At 46.0% G+C, this 22,281-nt stretch overlaps 1 protein-coding gene across 11 annotated transcripts in view; it reads right to left on the reverse strand.

The window, feature by feature from the left end:
- Positions 1-22,281, reverse strand: part of PPFIA1 (PTPRF interacting protein alpha 1) — a 113,206-nt gene that overhangs the window by 72,394 nt on the left and 18,531 nt on the right. For 5 of the 11 annotated variants that reach the window (XR_009542283.1, XM_060158284.1, XM_060158278.1 and 2 more), the window contains exons 1-3: positions 17,645-17,742; positions 16,128-16,391; positions 10,606-10,674 (exon numbers count right to left, since the gene is read on the reverse strand). Coding sequence is in view for 9 of the 11 variants with exons in the window: in XM_060158284.1 (XP_060014267.1) it covers positions 10,606-10,674; positions 16,128-16,391 (333 nt within the window). In the remaining 2 variants the exon portion in view is untranslated. Of the gene's footprint in view, positions 1-10,605; positions 10,675-16,127; positions 16,392-17,644; positions 17,743-22,281 lie in introns of those variants that run through there. The other 6 variants (XM_060158283.1, XM_060158282.1, XM_060158281.1 and 3 more) reach the window with 3 other exon arrangements.

A 22,281-nucleotide genomic window follows, 5' to 3' on the forward strand; every position in this document is an offset into this window, starting at 1 on the left:
TCGAGCCCTGGTCCGGGAAGATCCCACATGCCGCAAAGCAACTAAGCCCATGCGCCACAACTACTGAGCCTGCGCTCTAGAGCCTGCGAGCCACAACTAGGGAGCCCACGTGCCGCAACTACTGAAGGCTGCGCGCCTAGAGCCCGTGCTCTGCAACAAGAAAAGCCACCGCAGTGAGAAGCCCGTGCACTGCGATGAAGAGTAGCCCCCGCTCGCCGCAACTAGAGAAAGTCCACGTGCAGCAATGAAGACCCAACACAGCCAAAAATAAATAAATAAAGTATACTCTATAGTATCATTATGAGGCCTCAGTGAGATAATTCACATAAAGAGGCTTAGAGGCTATCATATATCGCTTATATGCGGAATCTAAAAAAAAATGATACAGGAATCTCTTGGTGGTCCAGTGGTGAGGACTCCGTGCTTCCACTGCAGGGGGCATAGGTTCGATCCCTGGTCGGGGATCTAAGATCCCACAGGCTGCTCGGCGCAGCCCAAAAAAGAAACAAATGAACTTATATGCAAAACAGAAATAGACCCACAGACATAGAAAACAAACTTATGGTTACCAAAGGGGAAGATGGGAGAGGGATAAATTAGGAGTTTGGGATTAACATATACACACTAGTATATATAAAATAGATAACCAACAAGGATCTACAGTATAGCACAGGGAACTATACTCAATATTTTGTAATAACCTACATGGGAAAAGAATCTGAAAAAGAATATATATATATGTATGTAAAACTGAATCATTTTGCTGTACACCTGCAACTAACACAACATCGTAAACCAACTATACTTCACTTTAAAAAAAAAGGCTTAGAGGCAAAACATGTTGGCTATCACCTCATTTAATCCCCCTAAACATCCATCCACACAGCCCCTGGCCAGTGCCTAACACATGGCCAACACTAAGTATAATACTTGCTAAATAAAAACAAACAGTTACTGTTCCTCACCGACTGATGACAACGCTGAAGGCTCACCTCTGAGGAAACTGACAAAAGTAACCAGGGAAGGAAGGCTGGCCCGCAAGTCCGCCGACTCTGCCTGAACAGGCTGCTTTCCTCAAAAATGCACCCACCTTGACCTGGGGTCCATGGTGGGGCAGGCGTGGGATGGAATCTACCCAGAGAGACAGGCCCGCGAGTGAGAGATGCGGGGCACACCCGCAGGCCTGCTTTAAGCTCTTCGTTTAAGTCACTGTCGGCTTGAGGAAGGAGCTGCGCTACTGTTTTATAAAATGCCCTCAGACAGCGCAGGGGTGAAACGCCAGTGTGCTGACAGTCCCCCGTCAGCATGTGTCTGCGGTGGAGGGAAAGGAGCTGAGCCACAAAGCAGCAAAGTGCCATACACAACTTCTTTAACCCTTGGCCTCAACTGGATTTCACACTTGGTCACAAATAAAGTCCTTTAGATTTTAATTTGCATGAAAACAAATACCACATCAGACTATTCAAATTAATACTCAGACTATTTGAAATACTCTTCCCCTGCCACATCTGTTTCTGTTTTGGGGTACAGAGGATGCCTGACCTTACCTGGCATTCACGTTCTCCCATGAAAGACTGTCAAGGTGGGGAGAAGAGCGGGCCCCAGCTTCTAACAGCACCTTCCGATTTCAAGAGAGATCAATGGCTCAGAAATATCGACTAGTCTCAAGTAGAACTTAAACTTTTATACCGACATGCCACACATGCAATCAATGATTATGTTACTACGGACAAGGGTTTAAAATTACACAGGCAGAAGGGATAATTAGCCTATTTGCAAAGCAGAAAAACTTGGAAATGCAGGATATGCTTTAAGCTCCCAAATTTATTTTCAGAGCAAAATGAAATTTCCCCCTCAGAATAACACTGAGACTCTGCAAGCCAAGCGTAAGAACTCTCCGGGTGGACCTTCCCTGCCAAGGACCTGCTATCCAAGCCTGCAGAACTGGGCCAAGAGCTCACTTCCAGCTACAGGGAAAACCTACGAAGTGGAAACATTTTGTCACTTCTCTAATTAGCATTAGCAAGCAACAAACCTTCAGCTGTGCTTCATTTCTGAGAGTGAAAGGGAACACTTGCTAACTGCTCAGGATAACAGGCAAAACCCAGGACCATCTCACGCAAACTAGGAGACATGGTCACCCCACCTGTGAGGGTTGGATGGGACAGAGACAGGAGAAGCAAGATTTCTGAGAATGCCTTTTCCTATAGTTCCGATTTTTGAACCATGTAAATGCTTTATGTATTCGAAAAAAATTAACTCCAAAAGAAGACTGCAAACCCTAAAATTAAGAATAAAAAGAGGGCTTCCCTGGTGGCGCAGTGGTTAAGAATCCGCTTGCCAATGCAGGGGATGCGGGTTCAAGCCCTAGTCCGGGAAGATCCCACATGCCGCAGAGCAACTAAGCCCATTGCGCCACAACTACTGAGCCCACATGCCACAACTACTGGAGCCCGCGTGCCTAGAGCCCGTGCTCCGCAACAAGAGAAGCCACTGCAATGAGAAGCCCGCGCACCGCAACGAAGAGTAGTCCCCGCTCCCGCAACTAGAGAAAGCCCACACGCAGCAACGAAGACCCAATGCAGCCAAAAATAAATAAATAAAATAAATTTATTAAAAAAAAATAAACAGAAACAAATGAACTGTGTATCAAATTTTATTTGTGCAGCTATGTTACTTCACATTGCTTTAAAACCCATTATTCTAACTATATATTATTTAGATACATTTATTTATTCTAAGACCCAAAGAATTGCAAAGAAATTATAAAACTTCATACAGTAGGATGATTATAATGATATGGTATTAAAATGTTGAAAATATTTCATGTATATCATAGGATAAAGAAAATAATGCTAATAACATCATTAGAAATCAAAACAATGTAAGACAAGAATTATAAATAGAAAATAAACTAAGGGGAAAGACTTCATTTTAATTTGTTAAGGAAATATCAATATGAAATCCACGGTTTTTAAAAAATGAATATTTTTGTCTAGCTCTGTTCCCTAGGAGGACCTAAAAGATGCTAACCCCTGTGACATGAGCACACCTGGCCTCCAGATATTGATTTCTAAATACTTCCCCACGAAAAGGAACCAGGGCTCCTCAGAGGAATGATTTCAGATCTGAGGCAGGAAAAACACAAAGTGGGCCTGGGACAAATTTTTGTTCCAGAAAACAAGGAAACATTCAAAGACTAACAGGGCCTTGGCAAAGGCCACAGAAGCCAATCCAAGGGGGACAATATAAGCATCTAAGGAATAATGATAACTGACTATAATACACCGAATAAATACCAATCCAGTGTCCACAGTGACTGAGAGAGAAAGAGAATAAAAAGGGATGCTCTTGAAAGAGGAGCATCAATTAATAAACGAAGGAGGACCGAGAGTCGGAGAAATCATCACTGCAACTTCCAATCAAAGACGTGATTTGGCAGGAACGCCAAATGGATGCTAAGGCCCTAGGAAGTCCCCTAGTGACCAGGAAGGTCCCTGGGGAGCAGGAGGAAGTGCAGAGAGAGAGACGAAGAGGGCTCAGAAACCACCGCCTCAGCCCAGTGAGCCCACCTCCCACCACAAGAACGGGACCACCAGAAATCGTTCCCTCTCGAAGTGAGGGCAAAAATGGGGGAAGTGAGGTAAGGCTGGGAGGTAAAGTGGGAGACGTTAAACCCCTGTGGAACGCGAACTACACATCATTTATACTTTCAAATGGTTTCTAACTGGTGTATTGCTCTTATAATTTTCTAACCAGTAAAAAATGTAAATCGTATTTAAAACTATTATGGTGAATATCATTATGCGTAAGTTTCCTCCAGATAAGAACCATTTCCTTGGGCTTCCCTGGTGGTGCAGTGGATAAGAGTCTGCCTGCCAATGCAGGGGACACAGGTTTGATCCCTGGCCAGGAAGATCCCACATGCCGTGGAGCAACTAAGGCCGTGCGCCACAACTACTGAGCCTGCGCTCTAGAGCCTGCAAGCCACAACTACCGAAGCCCGCGCGCCTAGAGCCCGTGCTCCACAGCAAGAGAAGCCACTGCAATGAGAAGCCCATGCACAGCAACAAAGAGTAGCCCCAGCTCGCCGCAGCTAGAGAAAGCTCACACACAGCAATGAAGACCCAATGCAGACAAAAAATAAATAAAAAATAAATTAATTTAATTTAATTTAAAAGAGTAAAGAGCTAAGCCACTGGCCTAACAGCAGGCAGTTACTTTGTAGACAGAAGTAAAATGCAGACCTGTCTAGCTGCAAAATCCATGCTAAAAAGTAAATAAATAAATGGAAGAGTAATCTGGAAAAGAAAGAAGAACAGGAGTTTTGTGAGGATCTTCCTACACAGGGCCAAACTGGCTCTCCAAAAGAGTTAGCTACCAAAGCACTCAGCAGCAGCTTGCGCTACGAGCTAGCAAGCAGAAGACAGGGTAAGAAGGGCCTTCTTCTCTGACAGAACAGCATATTTACAAAGAAACTGCAGGAAAACAGAACATCTCCTGTGAGGAATGACCTACAACCCAGTATGGCTGGTGCAGGACAGAGAGGTCGCTGGGATCAACCCCTCCTTGAATCAACCTGGTGGAAGAAGAGGGTCCAGACCTCGCCAGCGGACCTCAGAGGCGGCGTCCGAGAGACAGGAAAGGTGCCTCCTACAGGGCCTGGAGACTAGGAGGGTGAGACGAGGGGTCTCTTGCTTTCTGGCCACCTGACTCGGCAGAAAACCGTACCATCTCAGGAGGAGGGACAGACGCGGGGAAGAGCTGGTTTGGGCCCATGCTGAATTCAAGAGGCCCAAAGCCCACCCAAATGGAGGTGTGCCAGGCGAGGACGTGTGTGTGAGCTCAAGCAGTAGAGCGGGGAGGACAGAGGGTCGTGGAAACGTGAGGAAAGCCGCCGGGCCGAGTCCTCCTGTGCAGACACCCGGCACCAGCCGCTGCTTCTGCTGCGGTTCTGTCCACGCGTCAAACTTGGTCAAACTGAACTACACCGAGTCTTTCATTCTGTTTCTCTTTGCACAAATAAAGGGATCTTGGGCCACGTGACCCTTCCTACATACTGAGTATTCAGCACCTAGAACAGTGTCTGACACAGAACAGGCGCTCAGTGAATATTAGTGTTTACATTATACACATAAGCAGTATGTACACTTCATTAAAATGTTACATACATTGTTCTGTGCTTTGTAAGATGGGTGATGTCAAGGGGTTTAAAACTTTTGCCTAAAGTACTGACTCTACAGCTCAACCCATGTACCCCAATGACTCTCCGCCAGTGGTTTCTTCCCCATCCCTTCTAGCCCCGCCCCACCCATCCTCCACACAGCACCAGCACGGCCTCTTACAACCTTCAACCAGATGGTGTCAATCCTTCCCCACTGAGGCCAAAACTATCACCACTATCACCACTATGACCACTATCCCACTATGACCACTACGACCACTATCACCCCTATCCCACTCTCACCACTGTGACCACTCTCACCGCTATCTGGAGACGAAATGGCTGCATATAGCTCTGCCTCTGCCACTGTCTCCCAGGAGCCCAGAACCCGGAACCAACTCAGTCACAAGGGGCTCCACGGAGACCGGAGGGCTCTGCTCAACGGTGCAGTGAGCGTGTGCCGAAGAGGGAAGGCGCCCGTGCTCAAGGATACTGTTTCAAAGTAGTACTGAACAGTAGTAGCATTACTGAACAAAGTAATACTACTGAACAAAGTAGTATTAACTGAAAGGATACTGTTTCAAAGTAGTACTGAACAGTATTAACTGTTTCAGAAACCAAAAACACTAGAAATACCCATGGTCTTCGGAGAGGGGTTTTGCCACCTGCACCTGCTGAAGAAGCTCACTGGAAGGGCCCCACCTAAAGTCAAGGGCATCCCTAGACTCCAGCCTGGAAGAGGAGTCACTGAGCTCCTTTGACCTCACTCTGATTCTGAGGTCAGTCCTCCCTGCCTGACTCACTCACTTCAGCTCAGCAGCACTGATCCAACCTTGGTAGGGGCACTGACCGTGAACCCCCAGTGGAGTGCTGGACCCCGCTGTGAACTCAGCGGTGCTTGAGACAGGCCTGGGATTCTTCCCACCAGAGCCTCTCAACCTCGGCCCTCGGCTGCCAGGTAACTGGTGCCGTGGAGGGGGCAGCGCAGACGTTCAGGGGCATCCCTGCCCGAGCCTTGACGGCCGCAGCCCCTCAGACCCCACCAGGTGTCACCCCTTCCTCCGTCCCGCATCGTCTCCCGTCCCCTCTCACCCTCCTGGCCAGGCTGCGCTTCCACCCTCCTTGCGCTCCGATCCCCCAGCACAGGCTACACTGCTCCCCGCTCAGCCCAAACCTCTGCTGTGACAACCAACACTCCTGACACAGGCAGACTAAGTTGTGATTTTAGGACCTTAGTCCTTAGGGTGCTTGGAGTCCTATATCCACCAGTCTCAGGAATTAGCAGACTCTGGGAGAGATGGCAGCACAGTTTGGGGTTCTGCCCACAATTCAACCTGAACACATTCTCTTTTCTCGGTTCTATATATTGGAGTTCTCTGAGACGTCTTTTTAAAATCTCAACTGTTGCTTTCAAAAAGACTGTAAAATCACTACACTCAACTTTAAGAATAAAATCTTCATTTTCAACTTTAAAATGAAATTGAAAGGAAGACTAAAAGCAGTAATTTTTTTAAACACTGAAAAAGAAAACCCACATGTGATCAACTCACAGAACAAAGGTCACATAACCCCTCCCACCTCCTCCTCCTCCTCTGTCACCGCCGGCCCGCCGCCACCGCCAGCCCGCCGTCACCGCCAGCCCGCCGTCACCGCCAGCCCGCCGTCACCGCCAGCCCGGCACAGGGCAAGTGGAAGAGGGGAGACCAGTGCGGCGCTGGGACAATGGCCGCGAGAGGAGCCCGAGTGCAGGTCCTCTGTCTCCAGGGCGAGTGGCCGCTTGCTCCATGCTCTTTCCAAGTTCAAGTGGCCGAGCGTGGGCAACCTGGGGATTCTGACTAGAAACGGAGTAGTGGGGACTGAGCAAGGACCAGTGGTCCTTGTTCTCCTGCATCAAACAGAGATGATCAAATATATTTACTATTACGTGTTGCTTCAGATGGAGAGAACACACCAGTTATTCCCCCACTTCCAGTTATGTACGTGAGCAGTTTGTAGGTCAGCCCGCCAAGAACTAGAAAAGCTAAATAAAACACATTTTTAAAGTCTGTCTGAAGGCATCAAAGAGGTACTGAGGCAGCCAAAACTGGAGGGTACAAGACTCCAAAGAAAAGGGAAACCCAGTGAGGGAGCGGGAGACTGAGAGGGGCGCTCCCTCCCTCGGGGCATCTGCCCATGCTGACTCTGGGAAGAAAACGCAGCGAAAAGGCAAGCAGAGGGTACCAGCTAACAGAGCTCTGGACAGTTCCATAAGGCTGGGAAGACAAACATTCTAGTACAGACCTGACAAGTCAGCCAGGACTTTAGGGACTAAGCTCCCCGAGAAAAGGGGGCACAGAAAATGAGCCCAACACTCCGCACACACTGGCTGAGCAGCGGAACTGCAGCAGAACCTCACGGTGCTCAGGACCTGCCAAGGAGGGGCCCTGGGAAGCTTCCAGATGGAGACCCTGCAGGGCTCCACCCTGGGGGGGGCGGGAAGGCGGGTGAAGGCAGCTGAGACGGAGGCTGACAAGGACTCCCAGCCTCCAGTCGCTGAGCCCCCGACTGAGCCAAGAGCTGTGACCCTACCCGGGTCTGCGTCACAGGAGACTCTGAAGGAGGACAGCATCACCCAGAACCGCTACAGTTTTTCACACATAATGTCCAACACTCAACTAAAAAGACAAAAACGGGCGTAACAACAAATAGGACCAGGAGAAAAAAAGAACAGAAATAGAAACAGATCCGGAGGGGACCCATACACTAGAGTTATCAGACGCAAACTTCAACTGTTCAAAAATATACTTGACAAAAGGAAAATTTTCCAAAATTCAAAATGGATTCTAGAACTTGAAAATAACAGTGATTGAATTTAAGAACTCAATCTATGGGCTTAACATCAAATCGGACACAGCTGAAGAGAGGATCAATGAACTGAAGGATGGATTAGTTTTAAAAAGAAAATAGAAGTTAGAGGAAAAAAAGTCTATCCAAGGAGCCCAAAAGACACCGCAGGACACTGTTAAAAAGATCTAGTGTACATATAAATGGGGCTCCTTACGGTGGAGGAGAGACAGGAAGGGGAATAAGAAACACCTATAAGATAATGGTCAACGTTGGTTAAAGAATCAAGCCATTGACTCAACAAAGAAAACCACACATTGGTTTTCAGCAGTTCTTCTGGTGTCTAAGGCAAAAAGAAAATGTTAAAGTGCCCAGAGGAAAAACGGCGCTGCCTTTAATGGCACAACAACACTGAGAGCTGACTTTTCCAGAAAAAGGAAGTCAGAAGATAAGGGATTGGCATCTATAAAATGCTGAAAAACAAATAACCACCAACCTGGAATTCTATACCCAACAAAAACATGCTTCAAAAGTGAAGGCAAGGGCTTCCCTGGTGGCGCAGCGGTTGAGAGTCCGCCGGCCGATGCAGGGGACATGGGTTCGTGCCCCGGTCCGGGAAGATCCCACATGCCGCGGAGCAGCTGGGCCCGTGAGCCACGGCCGCTGAGCCTGCGCGTCCGGAGCCTGTGCTCCGCAACGGGAGAGGCCACAACAGGGAGAGGCCACAACAGTAAGAGGCCCGCGTACGGCAAAAAAAAAAAAAAAAAAAAAAGTGAAGGCAAAATAGGGGCTTCCCTGGTGGCGCAGTGGTTAAGAATCCGCCTGCCAATGCAGGGGACACGGGTTCGAGCCCTGGTCCGGGAAGATCCCACATGCCGCGGAACAACAAAGCCCATGCGCCACAACTACTGAGTATGTGAGCCACAACTACTGAAGCCCTCACGCCTAGAGCCCGTGCTCCACAACAGGAGAAGCCACCGCAATGAGGAGCCTGCGCACCATGGGGAAGAGTAGCCCCCACTCGCTGCAGCTAGAGAAAGCCTGCGTGCAGCAACAAAGACCCAATACAACCAAAAATAAAAATAAATAAATTTATTTTTTTAAAGTGAAGGCAAAATAAAGACGTTTCAGGCAAATGAAAATGAGACAACTCATCACCCACAGACATGAACTAAAAAAATATTGAAGTAGTTCTTCGAGAAAAAGAAGTCTCTGACAGAAATATGAAAAAACAAGTGAAAAGCAACAAAAAGGGTACCTATGAGAATAAATCACAATATTAACTGTACAAAACAATGATGATAATGCCAAAAATATATCTAAAATTTTAAAGTATCATAGCAGTGACACAGGAGGTGGGAGGGCATTCAGGGCAGTCTGAGTGTCAAAGCAAACAGCAGTGTCAGGGGGGCAGTAAAGGCAGGCACGAACCTAGGCTGAACTGTAAAACATGCCCTGTGTCTGCGACTGTATATCCAACAACCGACACAGGAACACAGAGTTAAAAACACTTCATACTTCTCAAAGAAGGTAAGAGAGAAAGGACACAGAATAGGTGGGACAAACAGAACACAAACAGTAACTCTGTACCTATAAACTGAAATACTGCAATTACATTTAAATAGAGCAAATACTCTAATTAAAAGATAAAAACTATCAAACTGATTAAAATAAAAACTACACACTATTCACAGAGGTACATGTTAAGATATAAGATCACAATCAGGCGAAAGGAAAAGATACCCAGGCAAACACGGACAGGAAACTGATGGGCAGATATCACTGTCAAATAGTGTCTGAAGTAAGAAGCGTTACTAGAGATAAAAAGGAAAATTTCATAATGATACAAGTTCAATCTAGCGAGGAGAATTCTAAATTCGAATGTACCTAATAACATAATCTCAAAATATCAACACATAAAAACGGAGAGAAGTAGAAAAGGAGAAACAGCCAAATTCATCATCACAGTGGGAGCCTTTAATGCATCTCTCAGTAGAAGGGGGCTGTCCAGTACGCAGTCACGTGCAGCTATGAGGCAGTGATGCTTGAAGCGTGGCTGCTCCACACTGAGATGTGCTGCAAGCAGGAAACGCACAGCGGATTTTAAAGACTTAGTACGAAAAAAAGAGCGTATAATATTTCATTCGTTTTTTTATGTTGATTACACACTGAAATGATAATATTTTGGATATCTGTGCTAAATAAAATACATTAAAAGTAATTTCACCTATTTCTACTTTATTTAATGTGGCTACCAGAATCTGAATTACATGATTAACAAACCTGATCTAACCGATACACAGAGAATACTGCGTTCCCGCGGATACGCATTGCTTTCAAGTGCCCAAGGAACACTTAACAAAATGAATGTGTATTGGGCCATTAGGAAAGCTCAACTCATTTCAAAGGATTGAAATAATGCAGGGTATCTTTAGGGATTGCAGTAGATAGACAGTTTATGCCCCCTCAAAATTCATCCCCCCCAAGGCGATGGTATTAGGAGGCACGGACTCTGTGAGGGATTAGGTCCTAAGTGCAATGAGCTCCCTTGCCCCCGTCCGCCCGGGGAGGGCAGTGAGAAGAAGCTGGACATCTAGGGACCAGGAAACAGGACTCACCAAACATGGAAGCTGCCGGCACCTTGATCTTGGGACTTCCCAGCCTCCAGTACTATGAGAAATAAATTTCTATTGTTTATAAGTCAGCTAGTCTATGGTATTTTATAACAACAGCCCAAAACGACTAAGATAGGGATCTTCATGGAATTAAGCTAGAAATCAACAAAAAGATAACGAGAAAAGCCTCCCCAAACATTGGGAAGTTAAACGACACACTTCTTCAAAATTTTTTTAAATAATAATTTTTAAAAACACAATGAAAATTAGAAAATACTTTTACATAAAAGATAAATGAAAAAAAAGATAAATGAAAGTTTGGCTTATTCAAATTTGTGGGATGCAGCTAATGGTGTTTAGAGGGTAACTTACAGCCTTAAACACATGCACTGGAAAAGAAAGGCAGCTAAAAATCAATTAAGCATCTATCCCAAGAAACCAGAGAAAAGAATAGCAAACGAAACACAAAGCAAATGGAAGAAAAAGGAGCAGAAAATAAGGAAATAGAGAACAAATATGAAATTAAAAAAAAAATCGGGCTTCCCTGGTGGCGCAGTGGTTGAGAATCTGCCTGCTAATGCAGGGGACACGGGTTCGAGCCCTGGTCTGGGAAGATCCCACATGCCGCGGAGCAACTGGGCCCGTGAGCCACAATTACTGAGCCTGCGCGTCTGGAGCCTGTGCTCCGCAACAAGAGAGGCCGCGATAGTGAGAAGCCCGCGCACCGCGATGAAGAGTGGCCCCCGCTTGCCACAACTAGAGGAAGCCCTCGCACGGAAACGAAGACCCAACACAGCCATAAATAAATAAATAAAGCAAACTGTCCACAAGTAAAAAAAATAAAAAAAAAATAAACACTATAAAAAAAAAAAATCAATAAAGCCAAAAGTTGGTTCTTTGAAAGGACTGATAAAATTGATAAACCCCTAGAGAGACTGATTAAGAAAAGGAGACAAAGCACAAATTACCAGTATCAAGTATTTTTTAAAGGGGATATTATGAACCCCTTTACACTTATTAATTGGAAAGTTTGGGTGGCCTGAATAAATTCCTAGCAGGGGGAATATGCTTTACCTAAACAGACACAAGAAGACATATAAAATCAGAAAAATTCTATTTCCATGTAAATAATTAAATCTGAAATTAAAAGCCATCCCTTAATGAAAATCCTACACCAGCTGGTTTTGCCAATCAATTCTTCCAAAAATCTAAGAAAGAAAACACCAATCTCACAGGAACTCTTCTGGGGGTAAAAAAGGAACACTTTCCACCTTGTTTTATGAGACGAGCATAACCTTGATACCAAAACCCAACAAGGACAAGAAGTATAAGAAAGTAAAATTACAGACCTTGAATACAGATGCAATAATCCTAAACAAAATTAACAAATAAAATCCAACCAAAGGAGAATACATCAAGATCAGGTTGGGATTATTCTAGAATCACAAAATTTTTTAAAAAGTTAAATCACCACATAAAAGAAAAATCACTTGATTGTTTTAAAATTTGCAGAAAATATACTTAAGAAAATTTAATGTAATAATTTTAATTCATGATTTTAAAAAACTCTTAGCAAACAAAGAATAGAGGAAATTTTTCATATTTTCATAAAAATATCTACAAAAAAGCCACAGTAGGGCTTCCCTGGTGGCGCAGTGGTTAAGAATCCACCTGCCAATGCAGGGGACATGGGTTCGAGCCCTGGTCCGGGAAGATCCCACGTGCCGCGGAGCAACTAAGCCCATGCACCACAACTACTGAGCCTGTGCTCTAGAGCCCGCAAGCCACAACTACTGAGCCCGCGTGCCACAACTACTGAAGCCCGTGTGCCTGGAGCCTGTGCTCCACAACAAGAGAAGCCACTGCAGTGAGAAGCCCGCAGTGAAGAGTAGGCCCTGCTCACCACAACCAGAGAAAGCCCACACGCAACAACGAAGACCCAAAGTAGCCAAAGAAATAAGTAAAATAAATAAATTTTTTTAAAAAATTAAAGAAAAGTTACAGTAAATATCATATGTAATGGTGAAATAGTGAAAGCTTTTCCTCTGATACTGGGAATGAGACAAGGATATTTATTCTCATTACTTCGGTTCACCACTGTATTGGAGATCCTAGCCAGTACAATAAGGCAAGAAAAAGAAAAAGGGTTACAGCAACTGGAAAGAAAAAAAAGAAACTTATCTGCAGACATAACAGTGTATACATAGAAAATACAAGAATTATTACTAGAAATAAATGGATTTAGCAAGTGAATACAGAAAAATTAATTCTATCTCTACATACTAGTAATTTATAATGGCATCAAAAATATGAGATATCTAATTAAACATGCATAAGACATACAGAAAACTGTAAAATTTTAACACAAATTAAAGAAGATCTAAATAAATGGAGGACTATATATACTGTGTTCATGGATTCTAACAACAATATTAAAAAGACGTCATTTCTCCCTGCACTGGTCTACAAATTAAATTCAAACTCAATTAAAATCCCGGCACATTTTCTGGGGAAAGACAGCCTAGTGGATTCTAAAATTTATCTGAAAACGCAAAGGGCCAAGATTAGCCAAGGCAATACTGAATAATGACTCAGGTGTAGGATTTAAATTACCAGATATGAAGACTGACTAAATCTACAGTAATTTAGATAGCGTTGCATTTGTGCAAAAGAGACAAAAAGATCAATGGAGCAGAGGGGAGTCCAGAAACAGACCCATACACTTACGGTCACTTGATTTACAACAGAGATGACACTGCAGCACACTGGTGAAAGGATGCTTTTTTAAATAAATTACAACTGGATAGCCATACACTTAAAGGGGAAAAAAAAAAAGGAAGCCTGGCCCCTATCTCACACAATAAACAAAAATCAGTTTCAGATGGATTACAGATCTAAATGTAAAAGATAAAACAATAAAGCTTTTACAGGATAACATCTTCATGCAACTTTGTGATGATATCTTTCAATGAACTCAAAGCTCATTAAATATTACTGAAAAGACTGATCACCTGGGGTACATTAAAATAAAAAATTATGCTTTTTAAAAGACACCGCTGAGAAAGTGAAAAGGCAAACACCCCCCCCCAAAGAAAACCTGCCATACATATATGTACTCAGAATATATAAAAAGAACTCCTTCAAATCAGTAAGAAACAAAACAGACAACCCAATCAAAAAATGGGCAAAAGACAATTATTTCACCAAAGAAGGTAAGCAAATGGCCAACGAACGCCAGGGATGTTTACTGGCCATTAGGGAGCAAGTCCCCACCCCACTGAGTTCCTACCGCTCAACACCATCAGACAGCTACAACCAAAGAACTGCCGATACCGAGGGTCAGAACAAGCAACGGCTCACACACTATGGGAGGTAGGACAACAGTCACGACCACCACCTTGGATAGAGCCTACTAAGGCTGAACATACTCCATCACCTGGCAGTGCTACTCCTTTGAACACACCCAACAGAAACACATACATATCTGAACCAAAAAGCAAGTAAGAACATTCAGGGCAGCATTTGTAAAAACTAGAAACAACCCAGATACCCATGAACAACAGAAAGAATAAATTATGGTACATACATACACTGGGTTATTAAATAGCAGATGAGAACGAACAAAGCTACATGGATAGAGCTCGCAAAGGTAATGTTGAATGAAAGAATCAAGAAATAAAATATACACGTTACTTTATTCCATTTACACAAAGTCAAGAACATGCCAAGTTAATCAACGGCAGAAAGTCGAGACCACAGCTAGCTCTGGGAGACAATTAATGGGAGTGGGTGGGAGGGGGCTTCTGGGAAGCCTGGTAATGTTCTATTTCTTGGTCTGGGCAGTGGTTACAGAGTGTGTTTGCTTAATGAAAAATTCACTGCGATGTACACTTATGATTTGTGAATTTTTCTGACGTATGTTCTGTTACAGTTAAGTTTTTCTTAAGTACACTATTACTTGCCTACATAACCTGGCAGGAGTTTATTCACACGCCTACCTGGTCACACAATTAGCCACCAAACAGAAGACAAATGCCAAGAAAGGGAAGGATCCAAAAAATGTTTACTTAATGGTTCCTGTGTTTCTAAAACGCTGGACTCAGGTGCTCAGGTGGTGAGGTGAGCTGGTGACGTCATCACATTCTCCACTCAACAAGGCATTTCCAGGCTACAACACGGAGCAGCAGCTAGCAACAAATCACTGAGCGACTGTCCCATTGGCTGGTGTGACAACCTCCACTGCATGAGACTGGACTTTACAAAACTCCTGTCCCTTACTTGTTACAAATCCCTTGCGCTCATCCTTTCAAAAAACTACACTTCAGTGTATGTACCTCAAATTACAAGAAGACAAATACAGGTACGAAAGAAACAAAACAAAACAAAACACAAAACCCCAAAGTACTGAAAAGATTTACAAATACTACAATAAAATCCCAGTAAAACATAATTTGGCCAACCCTTCTAAGCTTGTGGTAATAAAATCTGACCCAAACAAACTTGGTAATTTACAAGATTCAAATGAGAAAAAACTTAATGATTCTCAAATTGACAAAGACAGAACATCACAGCACTGACATCAGATTATTGTTGCTAAAAAGGAAATCCAAATGTTGAGCTTACCCATCTTTCAGGAGAATTGACTAAAGCCCAGAAATGCATTAAGGCTAGTAATTATTCATTTACTATTTACCACTGCAGACCCATCCTGAGAGAATAAATGCATGCTTATTCATGTCCACCTGAAAGCACCATAAAGGCACCTATATGAATAGGTAAAATGGCACCTACACAGCTCGTAAACACCCAAGGAACACACACATCTCCCACTGTGCTCTGTGCCACCCAGCGCACACTCTTCTAGCTGACACCCTCTCCCTGCTCCTGTCATTAGATCCTCACTCGGCTCCACAAGAAAAGGCCTTGAAACACTGCTCCAAACACAATATCCTTAGATGAAAAACTTCAGTGTGACTGTAAGCTTTATAATTCTCATCTGCCACAGAGAGAGCTCCAAAGGAATCCATCTTCCGTCTTCTATCCCCTCAAACAAACCTGATTTACAAAACACCGGTGTTCTGAGAAAGGTGGACTGTAAAGATATTTCTCCTGTGAAATCAATCCTATTTGTCCAGTAAATTTCATTAGGAAATTGGAAATACATAACACAACCCATGGAAATACACATTTAGGCAAGGAACAGCTTAAGACAGCGAAACGGAAGGCGCCACAGAGCTTGGCTGCTTCATGGCCCTTTTCCAAAAACTCTGGAGCGCTCTTCCAAATCTAGGCAGTTCCTTCTGCCGCTCCAAAGGGGAACAAGGGCAATAAGGTGTTTCTACAGAACTTTATGGTACACTAGAGTTTGTTCTCACTAAGAAGTTTAATCCTCAGGAATTTTATCTATATGGGACTTACAAATAACAGAACCACCATTTCACGAGTGATTACGCAAAATACACATCTAAAAACTTCAACATTGTAAAAAAGCGTTTAGGAAAAACTCAGGTGAAAATCACCCATACCTGTGGAAGCGCAGTATTGAGCTGCCTCTGCAAGGAATCTCTTTCGTGACCAACCTCGTGTAACTTCCCCTGGGTTAAGGCCAGCGTTTCTTGGGTCTCTCTCAGAGTGTCAAGGAGACGGTCCCTCTCTTCCAGCATGGAGACCATCAACTGTTCAAAGTGTGAATCTGCATCTGGCTGTGAAGGGGAGCTGGACCCATGGCTCCCACTTCCTCCTGGGGGGCCTTCTGCTTCACTGATGGTCGGCATCACCTCGCACATCATCTTGAAATGAAAGACCCAGACCACAGTCATCAAGTGCAAAATAAAGGCTTCCCCAAAGCTGCAACTTTATAGCTATCTGTAGCTGATAAGTGAAAGGCTGACAGCCTCATTATTCCCAGATCTGACTGCTCTGCTCTGTACAGAAAAAAACTGGGAAAACATACACATGCATATACAAAGTGCCCAGAACACACGAGATGAAGACATTTAATACTGACAGTAATCCAGTGAAGGGGTAAAGACCAAAGAAGACAACCCTCACATAAAGAACAAACCCTGTGGCATTCTCTCTGCAAAGCTGTACTTTCTAGTTGTTGAAAACAAGTGTGCTTCTGTAACCTTTTTTTTTTCCTTTCTATTTCCCGGTGGGGGAGAGAAAGTCAAAACACGTGCCATCCAATCATTTTTCAGGAAAAGCACAGAAGGAGCATACAGCCAGTAAAACTGACAAGTACAAAATCCATCAGGCATCTTAGAGGAATGTGTGCAGTCAGCTCCTAGGAAGGACTGACGGCTCCCTGAATTCTTGGGCTGGATTTGGTGAGCGATAAACGGAACTGGACTCGTTAAGGGCGCGAGAGGTGTTTTTCAACCGCTACAATGGTTGGTCAGTCAACCTAACTTACGTAAATTAACAGACCCCCCCGCCCCCAAAAAATTCCACAATGGAAATATAGCAGGTCGAGACAGACGTGCACGGCTAGGAAAGAAGGAAAAATGAAAGGTGAGATTACGAGAGGCTACTAAGTGTCTCAAATATAATGACGGGGCGAGGGGCAGGGGGCCGGTTCCCGAGGCTGCCGCCGGTGCTCCGGGCTCGGCGGACCCCCGGGACGGAGATGCCCAGGACCGCATACCACGCACCTGACAGTGACAACGACTCTACCCCGCTCGCACCCGCACCCGGTGCTGCAGCAGCCCGGACGCCAGGGTGGCGAGAACGATTCACCACAGGAACCCAGCCTGGCTCGGGACTTCCCGCGGCTACAGGTCCTCGCCCCCGCGCCCAGCGCTGGGGTCCCCGGGGGCGCGGGTCACCTGGCGCTGGGGTCGGGGAGGGGGGGCGCACGGCCCCGAGAGCCCGTTCGCCGGGGGTCCCGCGGGCAGCGCCCCCTGCCCCAGCGACCCCGGGCCCCGCTGCACACCCTTCCCCCGGGTCTGACACTCACCAGCCGCGCGGCCCCCGCGGGGAGGGCGCCGGCGCCCGGGGCCCCGCTCCGCCCCAACCCTGTTTCAGTCCCCCTATCCCTTACCTTGCTCGCCGGCGGGAGCGGGCGAGGAGGCTCCGCGGCGGCTCGCGGGCGGCTGCTCGCTCCAGGCGAGCTCGGGGCCCGACGAAGGCAGCCCGCGCCCGCCGCCCGCCCCGCGCCCGCCGCCCCGGGCCCGCCGCCCCCAGTCACTAAGGCCGGCCTGCGGCCGGACACTGGCAGAGCACAGGAGGAGCGGGCCCGGCTGCGCGTCGCCGGCGTCAACGTGCCCGACGTCGGGCGCGTCGGCGCAGCGTCAGCGCCGAGCGCCGCCGGCACGCCCCGCCCCGTCCCCCGGGGGAGGAACCCAGGGGGCGGCCGAGTGTGCAAGCACCGCCTCCTCAGGGGGGCGGGCTCGCCTCTCGGACGCCGATTGACTGGATACAGTAGAAGCCCCGCCCCCGGCCCCGCCCAGGTGGGTGAGCCTCGGTCGAGTCGCCGCTCCTGATTTCCGGCACCGGGCTCCGGGCTTTGGTCCTGTCTCCGAGCAGCGTCTTCCAACTCGGGGGCTGCCCCCAACTCTCCGCTTACAGCCGCGGAGGACACCGAAGGCCGTTATCGAGCGTCTACTGGGTGCCAGGTTCTAAGCCCGACACTTCCCGAAGGTCACGGCTACACACCTTACGCCGGAGCGCACCCCAGTGCAAGTCACCTGTTCGCAGACGGTCGGAGCCTGCGGTGTGGCCTCCGGAGCCTCCTAGGAACCGGTCCTTGCACGATTCGGAAGGACGCGGTTTCGACGCAAGACCCATTACCGAGCTTTACGTGCAGTACCTGGGGAGGCAGAGATGGGCAGCGTTTGATGTTGAGGCTCCTGGGCGCTGTGTCGAGAAGGCAGGCTTTGGAGCTAGGCACACCTTGTTCAACTTCCAGCAGATACTTCTCCCTGCGGTGGGGGCCTGGGCACCGCGGGGGAACCCACTTGGAAGATGGGAGAGTGAGTGATACAGACCTACCCCAGGGCTGTTATAAGAAACAGAATGTGTAGGGAGCACCTAGTCAAGGACCTGGCTGGGGAGGTACTCAGCGAATGGTGGTCATTTTTATCTTTCTCAACATTGTTATCCTTATTCATATCCATATTTCATCCTTGCGCAAGCTTTCAAAAATCCCTGCTGTGTGCCAAGTCCTGTGCTATATACTGCAGATGCAGAGATTAATAAATACACCTTTAATAAATTAAAGCAGATGCTCCCCACTCAAGGTCTGACTCCTGGATCACAAACTCTTGGCAAGACAAAATGTCCAGGCATTGTTGCCAAGTGACACTGGCTGCTGTCTCGCTAAGTCTAAGTAAAGGTTGCATGGTGGGGGAGGGGGGTGAAGCCTTCCAAGGTAGATTCCTTGATTCCCAGTTGTGAACTCACCAAGAACAGGTGCTATGTCTGATTGGCTTTCTTACCTCCCAAGTCCAGGACCACACCTTTCATCCATGTATTTGTTCATTCAATAAATATTTGAATGACTCCACATAAATATGAATTTGCATCCCCGATCCAGGGTCTGTAACAGAGGAAAACATCCAGCTCTCCTCAAGTGTACCAGCTTAATTCATCCAGCCCATATTGGCACCATGCTCAGAAAGTACCTGCCTCCTAAAATCAGCACAATACTAAAATTGTGTTCAACAGAGTAGAATGTTCATTCATTTCATGAACATTTATAGAACACTGTGAGCCAGGCATGGCCTAGGTTTGGGGAACACAGGACTGCAAAAGACATCAATTCACAGCCTGGAGGGGAGAAGAGAAACAGACTATTACAATGTCTGTCCTATAAACAGCGTGTGACTTGGTGCCTTGGGACTGCAGAGGAAGGAGGAACCAACTCTCCATTGGCATCACAAGAGGGATAACATCTGAGCTGGGTCTCAGGATGAGCAGTTTTCCAAGCAGAGAAGGGAGAAGCCCATTTGGTATAACAGCAGGAAAATGAGAATCCCAGATTTCACTCATTTTCATGCATTCATTTCATTCCCTCAGATTGCAAAATCAGTTAAGAGGAAAATTGTAAGCAACCTCAAATGGCCAACAAAAAAAGACTGGTTAAATCATTGCACTGCAAATGACAGAAAGCTTGATGACATTCAGAGGTATATTTTAGATGACTGGCAAAATTCTTTATCCTGACTGTGGTGGTAGGTACATGACTGCATGCGTTTGTCAAATCTAACAGAACTGTATATTAATGTGTAAACTGTGTCCTAACTTTAAAAAATTGAAGTATAGTTGATTTACAATGTTGTGTTAGTTTCAGGTGTATAGCAAAGTGATTCGGTTATGCATACATATATATCTATTTTTTTCAGATTCTTTTCCCTTATAGGTTATTACAAAATGATTAAGTATAGTTCCCTGTGCTATACAGTAGGTCCTTGTTGGTTATCTATTTTATCAACATATACCTAATTTTTTTAATGGGGAAAAAAAACTTCAAAAAATACCAAGTTACACACAAGTATATAGAGTGTGAGCCCTAATTCAAAAAAGAAAATTTGTGTTTAGTTGAAGTCTGTATTATCGAAAATTTATTAGCTTGTATCTGAAAAATTCTAAATATTATTGATATTAATCAAAGTGATACAATTTTAATAAAATGAGTCTTACATGAAATATTTTTGAAAAGTGAAATTCACTCTCAAATTTGTAAAACAAAAACATGTATGTCTATATGTGAAAACATTGTTACTGAGTTCAGTTAGTTTCTTACATTTCTCTATATATGTATGTACAGAGATACTCCTAGAAAGAGTTAATGTCAGCCTGTTGGCAGGGGTTGTCTTTGAGGGGGACAATGGGTTGTTTTCACTTTCTTCTTTGTGCTAGTTTGTGCTTTCCAGATACTTTATCATGAATGTGCATTTTTTTTTCATTAGAGGCAAAAACCCCACCAGTGTTACTTTCATAAAACCTAGGCAAGAACAGGCCATGGCACTGCTTTCAGGAAGCTAAGATGACATTTTGATGTAGTTATCTATATCACTCAAGTAAACTCTTTCCCAGAAGTATTCACCTGAAAAATATTTCAGAGGCTTAGTCAGGAAAACAATGAACATGAGAAATGCTTTCCCTCCAATTCTTCTATTAAAGGCTAGATAAAATATGGGAGTACAGGTGGGGGCTAGAGTGTTTTTTACTGTGCTCAGAGTTGTGTTTTCACACATGTGCCCGCCAGCGTTGACTCTCCAGATGATGTAGCTGTCAACCTTGAGCGTGGCCTGGGCCACCTCCCCTTTCTAGAGAGGTAAGGGGCCCGGGAGGAGAGGTGAGATCAGAATGTGGCCTGGCCTCTATCACAGAGATCCAGGTCTACTGGAATATGTAAAGCAACCTAATGAATGGTGGTGGGACAATACTATTTGGGGTTGGGGTGGGGTGGAGAGGTCTGAGCTGGCCGTGGGTGACGGAGGATGTGGCTCTCCGTTTAAGAGGAGGAAACTGAAGCTCAGAGATGCAAACAGCCTTTGCCCAGCAGCACCCAGCTAATTTTGGACGAGCTGGGACTGGAGCCTTGAATGAACGGGGGCGGTCCTAATTGCTGATCTCGTCACTATACTTGTGAGCAAGGATGGTCTCTTAAAGGGACCCCCAAAGAGGAAGCACTTTATCAGTGGGTCTCAGCGCTGCCCCAGTAATCCAGTCCCCTGCAGAGGAGGTGAGGCCCTGGGCTTCATTAGCTTGATGACTTTAGCCATTAGAACCAACCCTGTCTGGGTTTCCCATGCATCCCTGCCGAGGTGAGGAGGGGTTGACAGACACGGAGAAAGGGAAAGAAAGACGACTATTCGTCTCATTTCGTTCTTAAGATAATTCCCCACACGGCTGTTCCTGTATCCTTCCCACTATGCACATGAGGAAACTGAGGTCCCAGTGGCCACCAAGCAAGGAAGAACATCAGCCTGCCTGGTCCAGTTTCCACGGCAGTTCTGTTGCCCACAGTTGACCAGTTAGCTGACGTTTTGGCCCATGACGGAGCCTGTCCGGAGCTTGGTTGGTGCGTGTCCATCCCCAGGAGAAGGAAGGAGAAAAAGCATTTACAGAGAACCCCTAACCCGTGTAGCCTCACTCAAGCCCCACAAGTGTATCTTCCATCCTTTTATGGATGTGAACGCTGAGACGCGGAGAGATCAGATCACCTGTCCAAGGCCCACAGTTTATGATTTGGTAGAACCTGGGGGTCTTGAACCCAAGACTGCCTCCAAAGCCAGTTTTCGTGCTGCTACAACAGAACGAGTCCCCAGGCCGCCAAAGCTGGGGACAAATCCCCTAGGCCAGTGCATCAAGGCACTAAACCTGATGCCCATTGAGGGTCTACGTGCCTCTCCACCTCCTGGTCTGAAACACGCCCCACTGTCCCAACACAGTGCTGGGCACAGGGAGTTACCAGCTCCTAGAGGACCTCAGAGCCTCCCACATGGACATGAAGACGTCCACCCCTTTCATCTGTGTAAGTTTATTTATTTATTTATTTATTTATGGCTGCGTTGGGTCTTCGTTGCTGCGCGCAGGCTTTCTCTAGTTGCGGTGAGCGGGGCCTATTCTTCGTTGTGGTGCACGGGCTTCTCATTGCGGTGCCTTCTTGTTGCAGAGCATGGGCTCTAGGCGCGTGGGCTTCAGTAGCTGTGGCACGCAGTCTCAGTAGTT

The sequence above is a fragment of the Lagenorhynchus albirostris genome, chromosome 9 (genome assembly GCF_949774975.1).
Source record: "Lagenorhynchus albirostris chromosome 9, mLagAlb1.1, whole genome shotgun sequence".
Classification (NCBI taxonomy): domain Eukaryota; kingdom Metazoa; phylum Chordata; class Mammalia; order Artiodactyla; family Delphinidae; genus Lagenorhynchus; species Lagenorhynchus albirostris.